This window comes from Ursus maritimus, unplaced genomic scaffold (assembly GCF_017311325.1).
Source record: "Ursus maritimus isolate PB19 unplaced genomic scaffold, ASM1731132v1 scaffold_10, whole genome shotgun sequence".
Lineage (NCBI taxonomy): Eukaryota > Metazoa > Chordata > Mammalia > Carnivora > Ursidae > Ursus > Ursus maritimus.
The window spans coordinates 64,514,839-64,529,923 of NW_024423344.1; the positions used below are offsets into that span (position 1 = coordinate 64,514,839).

The following is a 15,085-nucleotide window of genomic DNA, read 5'->3' on the forward strand; positions in this document are numbered from 1 at the left end:
GTATTCTTTTTAATTTTAGCCATGCTAGTGGGTGTTTAGTGCTATCTCATTGTGGTTTTAATTTGCATTTCCCTGGTAACTAATAACAGTGAGCACTCTTCCAGATATTGGTCGCTTGGATATTCTCTTTTGCAAGGTGCCTATTCAAGTCTCTAGTCCATTTCTCTAATTGGGCTTTTCTGTGTTGTTCTTAATGAGCTTTTAGCTCTTTATGTTCTACGGTACTGGTTCTCAGACGTTCGCCTGCATCAGAATCACCCTAAGGGGTTAAGACAGATTACTGGTCCACACCACCCCCATTTCTGATTCAGTAGACCTGGGAAGAGACACAAAAACTGGCATTTCTAACAAGTTCCTAAGTCCAGGGACCACACTTTGAGAACCAATGTTCTACAGTGTTCTAGGGTAGCAGCAATCAATGTTTCCTGGTAGTTCAGGGCAAAGTCACCTTTCAAAAAAAACAAAAACCTCAACAACTTACTACTTGTTAAAGCCTAGGGCATAAGCTAATACTCTCTCCCTTCCTGGAAGGGGTGCAACCAGGCTTCGATAGCAGCTGTTTCAACCTGTCTGAAACCCACCTAGCTACAGAATATTTGGTACAGCTAGTTAGCCAAGAGAACCAGTTGATAATGAAGACATCTTTTGATCTCTGGAAAACTCGTTGGCTTTCCACGGCAAGGACGTGAGTCAGTAATCCCTCTAAGAACAAAACACAGACCTCGGAATGGAGATGAAAACTGTCATTTATTTCAAATGAGTTTTGTTTCATTAAAAAAAAATGCTATGACATTAAAACAGAAATAAAAGAGAAACATGCTTTTAAAACTGCCTTTAACCTCTAAAGACCAAATAAACACATACACGTTTCCAGTATTTCCACTGTTTTAACAAACCTCATTATCATCACTGTTGTCATTTCAGTCTCCTGAAATGCTATCCATGACTACGGAACAACTTACTAAACATTCACCATATTATTTCTAAATACAAAGAGTCGAACAGCGACTGCACTCGATGTATCTTGTGTCGTTTGTTGTGTTTGCTTTTTAAGGCTTGATGCTACAAAACAAGTTTCTCTCTTTGAAGAGTCCAAAAATCTGCTGTGTGAGGGCATAGCGATTAACATATCCAACTGCAGGGTGGTTACCCCTTACTCTAGAGGTCACGAGAGTCCACTTGCAACCACAACCGTAAGACCTTCAGCAATCTGAACTCCCATATCACAGCCACCACCCGGAAAGACGAAGACCCACGGTTCAGATAAAGTGCAGCAGGCCTTGGGAGTATAGTGGTTTGCGGATTCACGAATCAGAAAGACCCAAACAAAGTGCTCTTAGTGGTCAGAAGGAAAATAACCTGGGCAGGTTCATAAAAGGGAGCCTCCCGGGTGCACCCTGAGAACACGCTGCCCAATTACAGCCATTGCTGGCGACGATGTTTGGTTCTTCTCACCAAGTCAGGAGAGCCCGCACATGCAGTACAGAAGGGATTTCAAGAAAGTCTAAACCAAAAAGGCTTATAGTCAGCAGACAGCCATCGGTAAACCAGAAACCCAAGTAAGACGACCGCTCTGCGGTCCAGAATTTCAGCTAGCGGTTGGGCCTTCTCTGAAAACGTCACCATGCAGAGTCGTCAGACCACAGCGGTCCCCATGCTGGAGTTGCGTCCATCTAGAAGATGATGGGTGATCACACTTGCGTCCTTCACGATCAAATCACCTATGGGGGCTCCAGGGTTGAGAAAGCATTATTTTCTCTTCCTTGTCTTTCAGAACATGTAATTAAATACTGCCCTCCTGTATGTTAAGCGTGTATCTTTTTTTGTCACTATAACGTCACTTAAGTGTATTTTAAGTTTTTCCTATTAGTTGTATCTGTACGATTTCAACCAGAGGCCTTTAGGGAGAAATAATGGATCGTAGTTATGTTAAAGGAAGTGGCCAGACAAAATGGCAACTTCACACAGTCTTCAAGTAAATAGAATCCCTGATATCGCTGGCAAGTAATATGGAATTTGGGAGGGCAGTTGAAAAAAAAAAAAAAAAAAAAAAAAAGGTCTGTGACAACTTTGTCTTATACGTAACAAAATGAGGCTTGGCTCTGAAGTCTCTTTAAGGCACCAAACCTAGTCAACAGCTTTTACTGGTGTCCTGCACCTGTGATTTGGAGAAGAAAAAAAAATACTTTAACATATAAATAAAAAATTATTACATCATCCTGCTAGAGCTTGAAATCATTGAGTGAAGCTGGAGGAAAAAATCCAAACATCTTGCGTGTGTAAAATATTTTTTGCTAGTGTAAAAAAAAAAAGTACAATATATAGTTACACAGTGCAAAAACTATTTTTAAAAAATGCCTTTGGAATCGACTTGATGTTGTGGTAGGATCACAGGGCTGTCTCAAAAATAGTAAAGGCTGAGGGCTGTCCATTGGAAGCATTCATAACCACATGGTCACTGTGAGTAATATCTGGATAATTCCTTTTGAAGTACACCTGTACAAAAAAAAAAAAGAAGAAGAAAAGACAGGTATAAAAACAACACGTTTACAAGCTTTCAAGCCCTCCTCCCCACGGTGATGCATGTCTACGTCCACTTCTTCATGTGAAGGACATCACATCGCTAGTGGAGGTACAATTAGAAAAACAGGGATGTGTTCCCCTCAGTGAGGGAAGCAGCCCTATTAACCCCTCGGCGGGGCTGGGCTTCATGCCAAACAACGCGTAGCTCCACTTTGCTTCTGATCATTCTGATTCACAGATATGTTTTATCACTACATTAAATTGATAAAGCAAAATCATTTTACTGACTCAAAACCCGGAGATAAATTAAAAACAGGGTGACAAAGAGGCCGGGGAATCTAGCGTCCGTACGAGGGTTTCTCATTTTCACGCATAAAATGAGCACAATAGATTTGGATGTTAATATCAGGTTGTAATCCCTGTATTTTATAAACTCTGACTGACAAGCATTGAAACGCTGGCGTATATGTATGAAATATCCCAGTGTTTAATTTGTGCGGCAAAGCAGTTATAGGGCCTATAGAAATGGGATCTGTGGATAGTGGGCCACAAGAATGAAAAGAGAAGCAAAAGCTTTAACAATGACTCAACCAAGCAACTTCTCTAAAATGTAAGATGATACCAAATAATAGGACAGTTCTTTGCCAAGCCTTTGAGTTCTTGAATTCTACCAATTTCTAGCGGAACTAGAAGAGATACAGGTTTTCTGATAAATGTATAATCAGAACATAAAGGGAATGAAATGCTGTCAAGTTTCTCTGTTCCACAATCATCAGTTTTCAGTAGCTGTATCCTATCTCAGCTCCTTGACAGATGTGCGTAACAAAATGAAATAATGTCAAGACTTGTGAGCTCTTATCTCAAAATGTGTTTGGGTGAAAAAGGACTTCAAATGTAATTTTTTTCCCCCAAAGAAGAATGTGAAAAGTTTTGTTTGAGTCTTTAAAACAGAAAATGTACCATCTATCTGAAGGTTGACACGTGTCATGAGCCGGGGTCTCTTAGTCGTATGATTCTGGATCTATTTTATAAAACCTGGCTCCAAATATATTTGTGGGTACTGTCAACAAAGTTATCATAGGAGATAATGGGCTTCACATACAAAAAAGAAAAGTGCTGGGACACCTACCTGCAGATTAAGTGTATGTACTTTCTTTTTCCCTTGTTGCTTGCATACTTGCTACTCCAAAAATAACATTACATTTGAAATATTATATATTAAAATGTCACTTAAGGAGAAAAAGAAGGATTTCTCCAAGAATGTTTGGATCGCACTGGGAGAAATCTGAGGCTATTTCCATTATAATGTAAATATTTAAAAATAATACCTTGGGGGGTAATTGTTTAACTTTTTTGGTAAATCTAAAGCTGGCCATACTTTGTCTGGTTATATATTTATGTACTTCAAAAACAGCTATTTCTTGTTGAAACTAAAAATAGCCAATAGGATAAAAACACATCTTCATTTTCTACTGTTTGATAGTCCTCTCCCAAATAAGCCGATGCCTTTCCCCATAACCCGCTCAGTGTAATTTTTTACAGAGAAAATGTCATTATTGGCAATGCTTCGCTGAAATGGTCTTATCTTCCTGGTCGGAAAAACCTGAAGCCAAACACTGAAAGCGAGCTTCCTGTGTATTCAATCCTCGATTGACCCTTCATTTCCTCCTGTGTTGGCGTGTCTGGGAATACACTGCAGGAACAGAAGGGTGAGGGGAGGCATCCTTCCCCAGGCGGGTTACGAAGGCACCTAAGTGAAGGGTCCCCGGGCCGCAGGCCAAGCCTGGGATGGGGAGGCCCACGTCCACTGTCTCTTCCCGGGACTCACTGCTGATCCCGGGAAGAAAGAATCGCTCAGCCCTCTCCGTCCCGGCTGCTTCACCTGCGAAGTGAGACAGCAACTTACCCCACAGGGACTAATTACCGGCTACAAACTGCAGATGAAAGACAGGCCACGGTAAGTGGCGGGTGTGATTACGAGGCCGCTCTGAGAAGTGGCCCCCGGCCCGTGGAAAGGAGCAGCCCCCACTCGAGTGAGGAAAACAAAACAGCTGGGAGGCCCTTCTGTGGCTCTTTTGACTTTACAGAACCCCCGGGGGGCAGCTGAGTCGCCTCCAATTCAGGGAACACGGTCACCAGGTGGCGGAGGCGTGAAAAGACGACCCGAGTTGCAGAGTTAACGCTCACTGACTGCTGGCTGACCCCTTACGTAGGCTCTTCTGTCTCAGTTTCCCCATTGTCAGAAGGGACAATAACAATGCCGGCTCACAACAGTTGGGAAGAATCAAGGAAACAATGCTGCAGAAGTTCGAGATCAGGACAAGAGGACGGTGAGACCAGTGAGTATCGGGTTTCTTGTCCCTGCCCCCTCCTTCTCTTGGGTTTGGTTCATTGCGGTCCCTCTGACGGAGGCTGAGACGAAGTTGAGCGTCTGACTCCAGCGTGTCAATCAAGCAACCAGCACGGACACAGACCTCACTAAAAGCAACACAGCAATCAAAGCTGCCCATGCGTGGTGGAAGCCCAGCGACGGGGCTTTTATTTACACTGCATTCAGAAGGCATCGGTTCACTATGTTGAATTCAGGCTCCAGACCCTGTCCGTTCATTCTCACTACACTGCATGGGCCTGGCTCCGTTCCAGTAACTCTCCAACTCGTCTTTACAGCAGGTCCGACTCCGGTGCACACACTGGTAGCTGTGTCAGCAAGGTTAAAGAGTCCTGGAGAGTCAGAGAAGACCTCTGCTTTCACCATAATGGAAATGGATTTCCCCTCCCCTTCTCCTCTCAGAAATCACTCCAGGCAGCAAGGGTGCTGTGAGATAGAAAATAAGCCCATCTCTGATGAAATGAGGAGTCCTCGGAAATCCCAAATGGCAGGATACCCAGATGGGCTGCCAGATGCCACCGGATCTAGTGCGGCTGCAGTAAGCCAGAGCAGAGATAGCTATGCGGGATCTGGGCAATTGTGGGAGAGCACGGGTGTCCAACTAACTGGCGAATTCTAAGGTGTGTCAATGAGGAACCGATCAGAATCACCATCTCTGCCTGAAGCATGCACGGTGATGAGGCCCTCGGAGACGAGAAATCCTGAAATGCAAGGAACCGCCTATCTCTGCAGGCTCGGAAGGAGGACAGGCCAAATGACCATGCATTTTCAATTTCTCTCTTTTGCTTACACGCACACACTCTGGGTCACAAGGAGCTTCTATGTTAAGGAGAGAATTCCCTTTAGCCTGAAATAACGCCCGAGCCACCATTAGCCTAAATATACGGTCCAGGAAAAACTCAATTCAGAGGTTGGTAGTAGGAATAACAACAACAACAACAACGCAGTAGTAGTACACGGTCTGTAACAGTCACCAACAAAAAAAGGGAGGAAAAGGAACAAGACAAACATACGGCAAAAAAAAAATACCAAACAGATGAAAATTGTAAAAAAAATAAATAAGCGATGCAGTACATTCAAAGAAAATGTAGTAGATCGGTCTGGGGACAACAGAAATTCGAGCGTTTAGAAATATGACACAGCAACACAAAGTGATGAACCAGGAGCTGACGGAGGCCAAAAGTGAAGCAGAGACTATGAAAGCATCACGGAAATGACAGGTGTACGAATGCGGCACAAAGTGACTTTGCCACTGCTGGAAAAAACAGGATGAGACATGGAGGACAGGGTTGAGAAAGCAAGCGTTAATTAAAAGTTAATAAAGAATTAAAAAGGATCCAGGAGAAAACAGCTTTATAACACAAAGGACAGACAACATGTACATGATAGATATTTGTAAAGGCGAGACTCCAGTAAAAAAAAAAACTTCAAAGCTATAATTCAGGTTACTTCCAGAAATAAAAGACTTAAAGCTAGGGACCAAAAGAGTACAGAATACCCTAGGAAAAACTAAGTGCCTTCAAAATAAAGAAAGAGTCCTTCAGGCATCCAGGAAAGAAGATCGAGTTACTTCTAACTTGGCCTTGGACTTCTCCATATGAATAAACAATGGTAGGGCAAAGTTTACAGCATACTAAGTGAAAGAAAGTGTGACCCAAGAATTTTATAACCAGAACATTTGAATTAGAGATGCAGCAAATACTTCATACATGTGGTAAAGTCAGGGATTCTAACACCAATGAACCCTCCTTTAAGATGGTACAGAGCCCTGTTTTCCAACCTTTTATTTTTACTGTCACCCACAATAGTAAGTACATTTCATATTACATTGAAACTCAGGAGAGATCAACATCTATATTGAAAGGACTTCCAAGAAATATTTACTATTACTATGAAAGACACACTGTTCTTCTTCTTCCACTCCATTCTTTTGTATCTCATATCTTAAGACACACTGGTCATGACTGACTAAACAGATTTTACAGCTTCATGAATGGATCACAACCCAAAGTCTGAAAGACAATATACTAGAGGACAGATTTTAGCCAACTAAGAGATGGAGAAAGTAGCATTTGAAACAAGTAAGTAAGTAAAGTAATAGGGGTTTAAGTATTTTTAAAGATTTGAAGGTAAATAGTAGAAGGAAAGCTATTTAAACAACTAAAATCTGGTGGGAGCACAGAGAGAGGGGGAAGAGATGTTGTCATTGTTTACAATGGGGAATCAATAATAATAAAGAAAGTGTTCCTAGAAGAAGTGAAAGGTACACACATAAAACAATGAACAACAATAAAAAAATAGAGGTGCCTGGCTGGCTGACTCGGTAGGGCATGCAACTCTTGATCTCAGGGTCATGCATTCCAGCCCCACGGTAGGTGGAGATTACTCAAAAATTAAACAAAAACAAAAACTTTAAAAAAATACATACTAATTAAAAAGCTTTTAAAAGAACACTAAAAGCTGAAAGCATAACATAAGATAAAATATACCTGTAATCTCAATAAACATAAATGGACTAAATTCATCTGTTAAAAAGGAGGGGGCGCACCCTAACATTAAATCTCAGAGCTAAACTGAACCATATGCCATTTACAAGAGATATATCTATAATTTGATACTAAAAGACAAAGACATACCAGGCAAATGAAAACAAAGTGAAGAGCAAGGGACTCAACTGCAGTTTTGAACCTGCATGCATTCAGAGCCAGGTGCATTAAATAAATCTAAGAAACAAAAGCACTTTAAAATGGTAGAAAATATAATTCAGAGCAAAAATCCAAGTCATGAATATCTGTGTACTAAAATATTATAGCATCAAAATTACCAAAAAATTTTGGTAATTACCAAAATTACCAAAAAAATGACAAGAACTACAAAGTAAAAACCTTTTTACAATGAGACTAACATAACATGACATCTCTAAGCCACATCAAATGGACCAAAGAAGGATAGAGAAGACCTAAATAATACAAGGTGTATCTAATTAAAAGTTATTAAATGCTATACCTTAAACAGACAACAGTCCACCTTTTTACATGCCCAAAGAACATTCACCAAAATTGCCTATACATTAGAACACACAAAAGTATTACTAAACACTGGTTTTGGGTGGAAACAGCACAGACAACTTTGTGATCACAAGGCAATGAAACTCAACATTGATGAGTAAAACAGAAAACAGAAAAAACAAACCCCAACTCCAGGAAGTTTTAAAGACCTCTTTCTCAAACAGTTCTTGGACCAAAGATAAAATTAAAACCAAAATTGTAGATTTATATATAAAAACGTAACTATGACGGAAGCACTATGTATCAGGACCTATCGCATACAGCTAAAACAGTATTCAGAGAAAAGTTCACCGCCTTAAAATATGTGCATTAATGAACAAGAAAGAATGACAAGCAAATGCAGTCAAGAAGCCACAACAAAATAAACCACAGAAGGAAGGAATTAATGGATATAAAAGCAGAAAGTGATAAATTGTAACACAGAATACAAGAATCAGTTAAGTAAATCTGAAAGCGCATTCTTTGGGGGGGAAAACAGAAAACAATAAACTTAATTAGAAGAAAAAATGGGGAAAAAGGAGTGAAGAAAGCAATACTGTGCAGCCATTAAAAAAAATGAGATAACTATATGCATTGATATAATCGGAGATGAGAAAGTAAAACATGGCTGTCATTGGTGCTTAAAACACAGAAAGGCTGTGTCCGCACACGCTCGTGTTCCTACACGCACGGTATCAGCAGAACGGTCATAAAGGGTGCCAAGGCTCCATTCTGAGGGAGGTGCCGAGTCACAACAGAAGTGGGCAGATGACTTACTTTTTCTTTGTAAACTAGAACAACTATTCTAAAAAACAGCAAAGATTTTGAATTCTGTAGCATTAGCGTGTATCATCTGTTGAAAACAACTTATTAAAAATAAATTTCATTTATTGAAGAGTCTCTAAAGCTACCTAGAAGAACTCTGGGCACTTCTTTTGTTATTATAGGGAGGTAAGAGTTCCATCGACGGCTTTTAAGAAACTAATCCCCCTGTGATCGTTGAGAGATAAAACTCTTCTACCTACAAAATGCTCTGTATTCTTCAAGCAGGTAAGTATACACCGTCTCATCTGATCCGTGTAGTGAGAGCTCAACGAGGCGGGGCAGTGCTGGAACCCCAGCACGGCAGATAAGGACCCCGAGGCTCGGAGACCTCAGGAGACATACAGGGCCATGGGGCTGCTAAGCGTTCTTCCACGTATTCCAACTGGGCCAGGCTCATGGGTCATAGGCTATCAGGATTTCCTAACTTTGGGGCTGTATCTGGTGATCTCACGAATAGTTAAATGGCATCTGTTACACACTGGGAACAAAGGAACTCCAAAAAACCTCAACTGGTCTGCTTCATCATGGAAGAGAACGAATGGCAGGCATTCACCCTTGGTTATGGGCTGAACTGTGTCCCCTCAAAATTTGTATGTTGAAGTCCTAACCCCTCCGTATCTCAGAATGTAACTGTATGTGCAGATAGGGGTCAGTTAAGTTAAAATGAGGTCACATGGGTGGGTCCTAATCTATTCTGATGGGTACCCATGAGAGGTGATGAGGACACAGGCAGACACAGAGGGAAGACCATGCTAAGAGAGAAGAAGGCCAACTACAAGCCAATGAAAGATGTTTCAGAGGAGACCAACCCTGCTGACACCTTAATTTCAAAATTTCAACTTCCGGAACTGTGAGAAATACATTTCTGTTGCTTTAAGACACCTAATGCACCTTTCAGCTTAATGTTCCTAAAACACAGAAAGGCTGTTTCATGGATCATCTACGAGGGTCAATCAGAGAGTGATTAAGCTTGCCTACACCAACATTTTCAGAAAAACAACTATGTGGTCAAGAAAACATGACTAGGAAGTACCTTTCCTAGATGCTGAGTTTTCTTTCCAAAGGAATGAATTCCAATGTGTTAGGAGCGGAAAGCTTGTTGACTTACACTAATCTTCCTACTGTTATTCTCAGTGGTGCATTGCTATTTGAAGGTCACACACTTAAAAAGCTGACAATCTGAGAGCCTGTTCTAAGAGGACCAAGCATATGCAGAAATCATGTCAAGAAGATACTCAACTGGAGTGAGAACTGGGGCATGTATTTCCTCACATCTTTCCAGAGAGGGGACTTGAGCCAGTGGCAGGATCGAAATCCCACAGGGATGTTCTGCCATTATGAGAACCTGGCCCCACCTTGGACACCACATAAGAAAAGGAGCAGGGTTTTAAAACTTAACACCTGGACTGAAGCAGCTCTCAGCCTCACCCAGCAATCTGCCCTTGCTCTCCACTGACCAGCTCTGTGACCTTAGGTGAGTCCTTGATTCACTGTCCTCATCCATGAACTGGTATAAGAAAAAACCGCCATGAGGATTAAGTGAAATCATACACGTGAGAACTGTGTAAGATAAATGATAAAGAACGACCCAAATGTGGGAATGCAAGCTGGTGCAGACGCTCTGGAAAAGAGTATGAAGGTTCCTCAAAGGTGAAAATAGAGCTACCCTATGACCCAGCAGTTGCACTACTAGGTATTTACCCCAAAGATACAAATGTAGTGATCCGAAGGGGCACCTGCACCCCAATGTTCATACAGCAATGTCCACAATAGCCCAACTATGGAAAGAGCCCAGATATCCACCGACAGACAAATGGCTAAAGAAGATATGGTGTATATACACAATGGAATATTATTCAGCCATCAGAAAAAAAAGAAATCTTGCCATCTCCAACAACATGGGTGTAATTAGAGGTATTACGCTAAGTGAAAGAAGTCAATCAGAGAAAGACAATTATCATATGATCTCACTCATACGTGGAATTTAAGAAACAAAACAGAGGATCATAGGGGACGGGAGGGAAAAATAAAACAAGGCGAAGTGAGAGAGGGAGACAAACCGTAAGAGACTCTTAACCATGGGAAACAGACTGAGGGTTGCTGGAGGGGAAGGGGGTGAAGGGCTGGGGTAACTGGGTGATACACTATATGTTAATTAATTTAATTTAAATTAAAAAAAATTATAGAGCAAGATAAATACACACACACACACACACACACACCGAGAACTACCCAAACGTAAATTAATATTGTTAAATGTGGTGTGAGATTACTAGACCAGGAACCACAAGACTTCTAACTCTGTGACCTATAAACATTTCTGTACGTACCTTACACTTGCATTAAAACATGTTAAAAGAACAGATTTCTAATTCTCTGTCCGCTGCAAACTAGAGTTTAACATAAGTTAGGGCCACCTTCCTTCTACGGGGCCTTAGTTTCCTCATTTGTAAAATGAGGGTGTTGAACTACATACGATCTTATGCTATCTGGAACTATCTGTGATTTATTTCTCATTCCTCAATGTCTTGATAATATACAACGATAACACATTTTTAAAATGGAGGCTTTGACACGTAGGTGGGGACCCATCTGTTTGATGTGAAATGCCTGAGGTCAAAGAACAAAGGGGTTTGCGAGATTCCTGGCTGTTTTATGAGTAGATGATACAGGGGATCCCCAGGGACTGACTGGGTGTCATGAGGGAGGTGCTGACTGGGAGACGTCGAGTAGATGAAAGCAGTCTAACTTCAGGTATGAGAGCAACACGGGCTCCAAGTATAGCTTCTCTCCATTCACATACAACGCACGTATTTACAAAAAGTTCAGGATACAGATGTCCTCGTCCCTAACCCTCGGTCTGAACTCTGAATCTGCCTATTATACAGCCAGCTGTGTGACTCTGGGCCATCTCCTTCCCCTCTCAAAGTCTCAGCCTCTTCAACCAGCACCCACGCAAGAGAAGCTCTATCACAGCCCAGGGCGTGGCGCACGACGTCAAAGCCTCGTCCTCTCTTCCACATGGCTCAGCATGTATACGGAGTACCTCTGCTCTTCTCCATTCTTGGGTTTAGAGACGGGATGACTAAGGAACATATCCGCCACGTGAGTTCCCAGCATAATACTGGGCACACGTCTACACATTTACCGAACAGTTTTTGAGGATGGAAGCAGAATCCAAAGAAACCCCCTACAAACAATGGAAGGTCAGCTCTTCATTTCTAAGGAGGGATGAGAGGACGCAGGGACAGAAGAGAATTCAGGCTGTGTTTCAGATAAATCTCTCATACGCAAGTACTGTCAGATACTGGGACAGATTTCCTTCAAATGCTTAAGATATCACACAAGTAATTTTTTCTTAGAGTGAAAATCTGGGAAAGTCCAAAAGGATGAAAAGAAAAATGTACCCATAATTATAATGCCCAGAGCTAAAGGGTTCCGATGGGGAGCCTCAAAAGACGGTTGTTCCCATTGCACCCCTGCTATGCATCTCAAATGGCAAGAACACCTGACTTTCCTTTCTTCCCTCCATCCTTCCATAATCCAACTCCCACCTTGGATCAGGAAGTTACAGACGCTGCCGGGCATTAAGCTGAGTCCCTGAGAGCAGCCCTCAGTTTTCACGTCACACCTGCACAATGAGATACTCCACTACTGTTATTGGAAAGCTACCAGATCGTCACACACATCGTCTCTGTGAAAACGCTTTGTAAACCCTCAAGCACCACACTCAGACTACCGCATTAGGATAGATTCTTGATCGTCCCAATGATGATGTCATCACCGAGAAGGCAGAGGAAGCACACGGTGGTAACGAGGCCTAATTCTAAACAACCAAGAATCAGGGAGAAACCTGGGCAGAAAGTGTCAGCATCATGTACTTTTCTTTACAAATGATAAAACAGAAAAGCAACCTACAGATTTCCCAACTGGATCTTTCTAGACCAGACAGAAAATAACCCACATTATTTTTTCCCCAAACTCTCCACAATTTCCTGGACACGCCTTGACCACATTTGCATCTCAAAGGTGAGCACACATTAGACTGAAATGTAAGGGGTCTGCAAAATGCAAATATTCTGTGCCCCAGGAGAATCAGTACCCACAGAATCGAACATGGGAAATCTCTTTAGAATCTGTTCTCTCTGCAACTAGGCACAGGTGCCCACGCACCTGAGCAACCCACGGTGCACCGAGCACCCCCACATGCCCTCGCACCCGAACATCCCACGTGCCCGCGCACCCGACTCCCCCACCGATTCTGCCGATTCTCAGCAGACCTGACTTCAACCTGGGACGTGTTGTTAAGACCCAGTCATGAAGCGCTGTCTCTGAAGGCTTATAATTGAAAAGGGCACAGGGTGCTTGTTACAGCACCCCTGGTGCCAGATTGCGAGGAGTGAACGGCTGAGAGCAAGTTTAATTACCACTCCTCGCGGCGCGCTCACCTGTTTTGCTGTTTCAGTGAGGGCAGCAGCTTCTGCCTTGCCCAGCTGCTGCACCATCTTGTAAAATAGGCTCTCTTCATTCTGCAGCAAAACATACGGTTCATCATATTCTTTCAGTCTTCCTGAATCCAAAACCTGTTCATCAGCAGAAAGAAACCCATTAGCACACAATGTTTTGCAGTAACATATTATAACTCAGACAATATTTCGGAAGGGGGCAGGAGAAGGAGAATAGAGAGAATCCATTTGGGTGGTAGGCCTGGCTGGTGTTTAAATGGTTTGATTACCCTGTTTTACTAGGCAGACAAAGGCCTAGCCCGACCTTTTATTATTATAATGTTATAGGAAAGGAAGAAAATGAAAGTTTTAGAGTATGATTATGGGCACTCAGCAGTCCTGTGGCGTTTTATATTCTGCCAAAGGCATTTTGGGCTGTTATTAGTTAGTGCTTTTAGTTCTCAGACTCTGAGTTTTGAGGGCTATTTATACGTACATTCAGACTTGGGAAATTTCTTAAGAAAATCAAAGTCAATTTATCTTAAAAAGTAGGATGATGTCAACCAGACCAGGTGGCAGTGACCTGACCGCAAATTAATTGCTGAGCTGGCCTGAATCTGAGCAGTATTTGGTAAAGAAGTCAATGCTTCTGGACTTTCTTTAGGGTCCTGGACTATGTCAGCCGGTAAGAGGGGACAAAACACCCCTGTCGGCGAGATGAAGGTGCGTCCTGAAGTTGGCTTTGGCTGGACCTTATTATCCTGGGAGTGAAAGACTGGCTAAAAGAGCTGCTACGTAGGCAGCTTTGGCATAATTGCTCTGCACAGAAGAAATCTCTAGAAATCCAATTTTCTCTTTGGATAAGACTAAAGAAGTAATTAAGAATCTGAGCTCCAAATTCCAGCGATCATGGCCTGCACAGTCCACGGGGGCAGCCCAATCTCAGTGGCAGAAGATCTGAATATCTGTTTTCACAATTATCTTCCCCCGCTTCCTTTTCTCTCTTTCTTCAGCTGCCTGCCTTTCAGCCATTTTATTGCTCATTAATACGTCCACTAATTGGAAATTGAAAGGGAGAGGAAGGGGCTCTTAACTCTGCATTTCTACTTATTAGTAGCTCTGGTTAATGGTTTGGGAGGGAAGAAAGAGGCTGAAACAATTGGCCCAAATGACGTACCTAGGAAAACAGTTCTGATGTTAAGTGGTACTTAGTTCTTCATTTCGGTGGTATTTAGAGTAAATTTATCTTAAGGGGGTACGCGGGAACTCCAAGCAGGACACAGGTTGGCTGTCCACATCTAGGGACTGCAGTTAATTCCATCCCGCGGTATTTAATCGGAAACATTTATTAAGTCTCATAAAGGGCATTTTCCTGTTAATCTTTTGTTTACTACTGTGAATCACTGCTAAGGGCAGCTTTCTCAAAAGAGTTCAAGAATAATTGAATCTGTCACATCCACATAATAATTAAAATGTCCTATAATTTGGCATGCCAATTTAGGTGCCCCCAATGTGTAATTTTACTGAAGCATAGCATTATAGAGCATAACCACTCCTCCTGATGTTGAAGAAGAAGAAAAGCAATTGTAAAATACAGGTTTCTCTCATGCTTAAAGACTAAGTAAATAAGTGAATCAAATTACTTCATACAATGAAGAACTTTATATTCGGCAAAAGCAACAACTTTTAAAAAAAATCACCAGTTGAGAGTTGGTGGAAAATGAGTTCTCCAACTAAAAAGACTCCAGTTAATTTTTAATGGAATGAAAAGTATTACTGATATTTTGTCCTTGTCCAACTTCCTACTTTATTCACATTTGAGTGAATAGTAAATTTTTCCATTTTCTGTCACATTG

At 41.9% G+C, this 15,085-nt stretch overlaps 1 protein-coding gene across 1 annotated transcript in view; it reads right to left on the reverse strand.

Moving 5' to 3' along the window:
* Nucleotides 1-728: 728 nt before the first annotated feature.
* Nucleotides 729-15,085, reverse strand: part of ABCC4 (ATP binding cassette subfamily C member 4) — a 235,105-nt gene continuing 220,748 nt past the window's right edge. The window contains exons 30-31 of the mRNA XM_040623855.1: nucleotides 13,233-13,367; nucleotides 729-2,496 (exon numbers count right to left, since the gene is read on the reverse strand). Of these exons, the coding sequence (XP_040479789.1) occupies nucleotides 2,389-2,496; nucleotides 13,233-13,367 (243 nt within the window). The 3' untranslated portion in view covers nucleotides 729-2,388. The remainder of the gene's footprint in view (nucleotides 2,497-13,232; nucleotides 13,368-15,085) is intronic.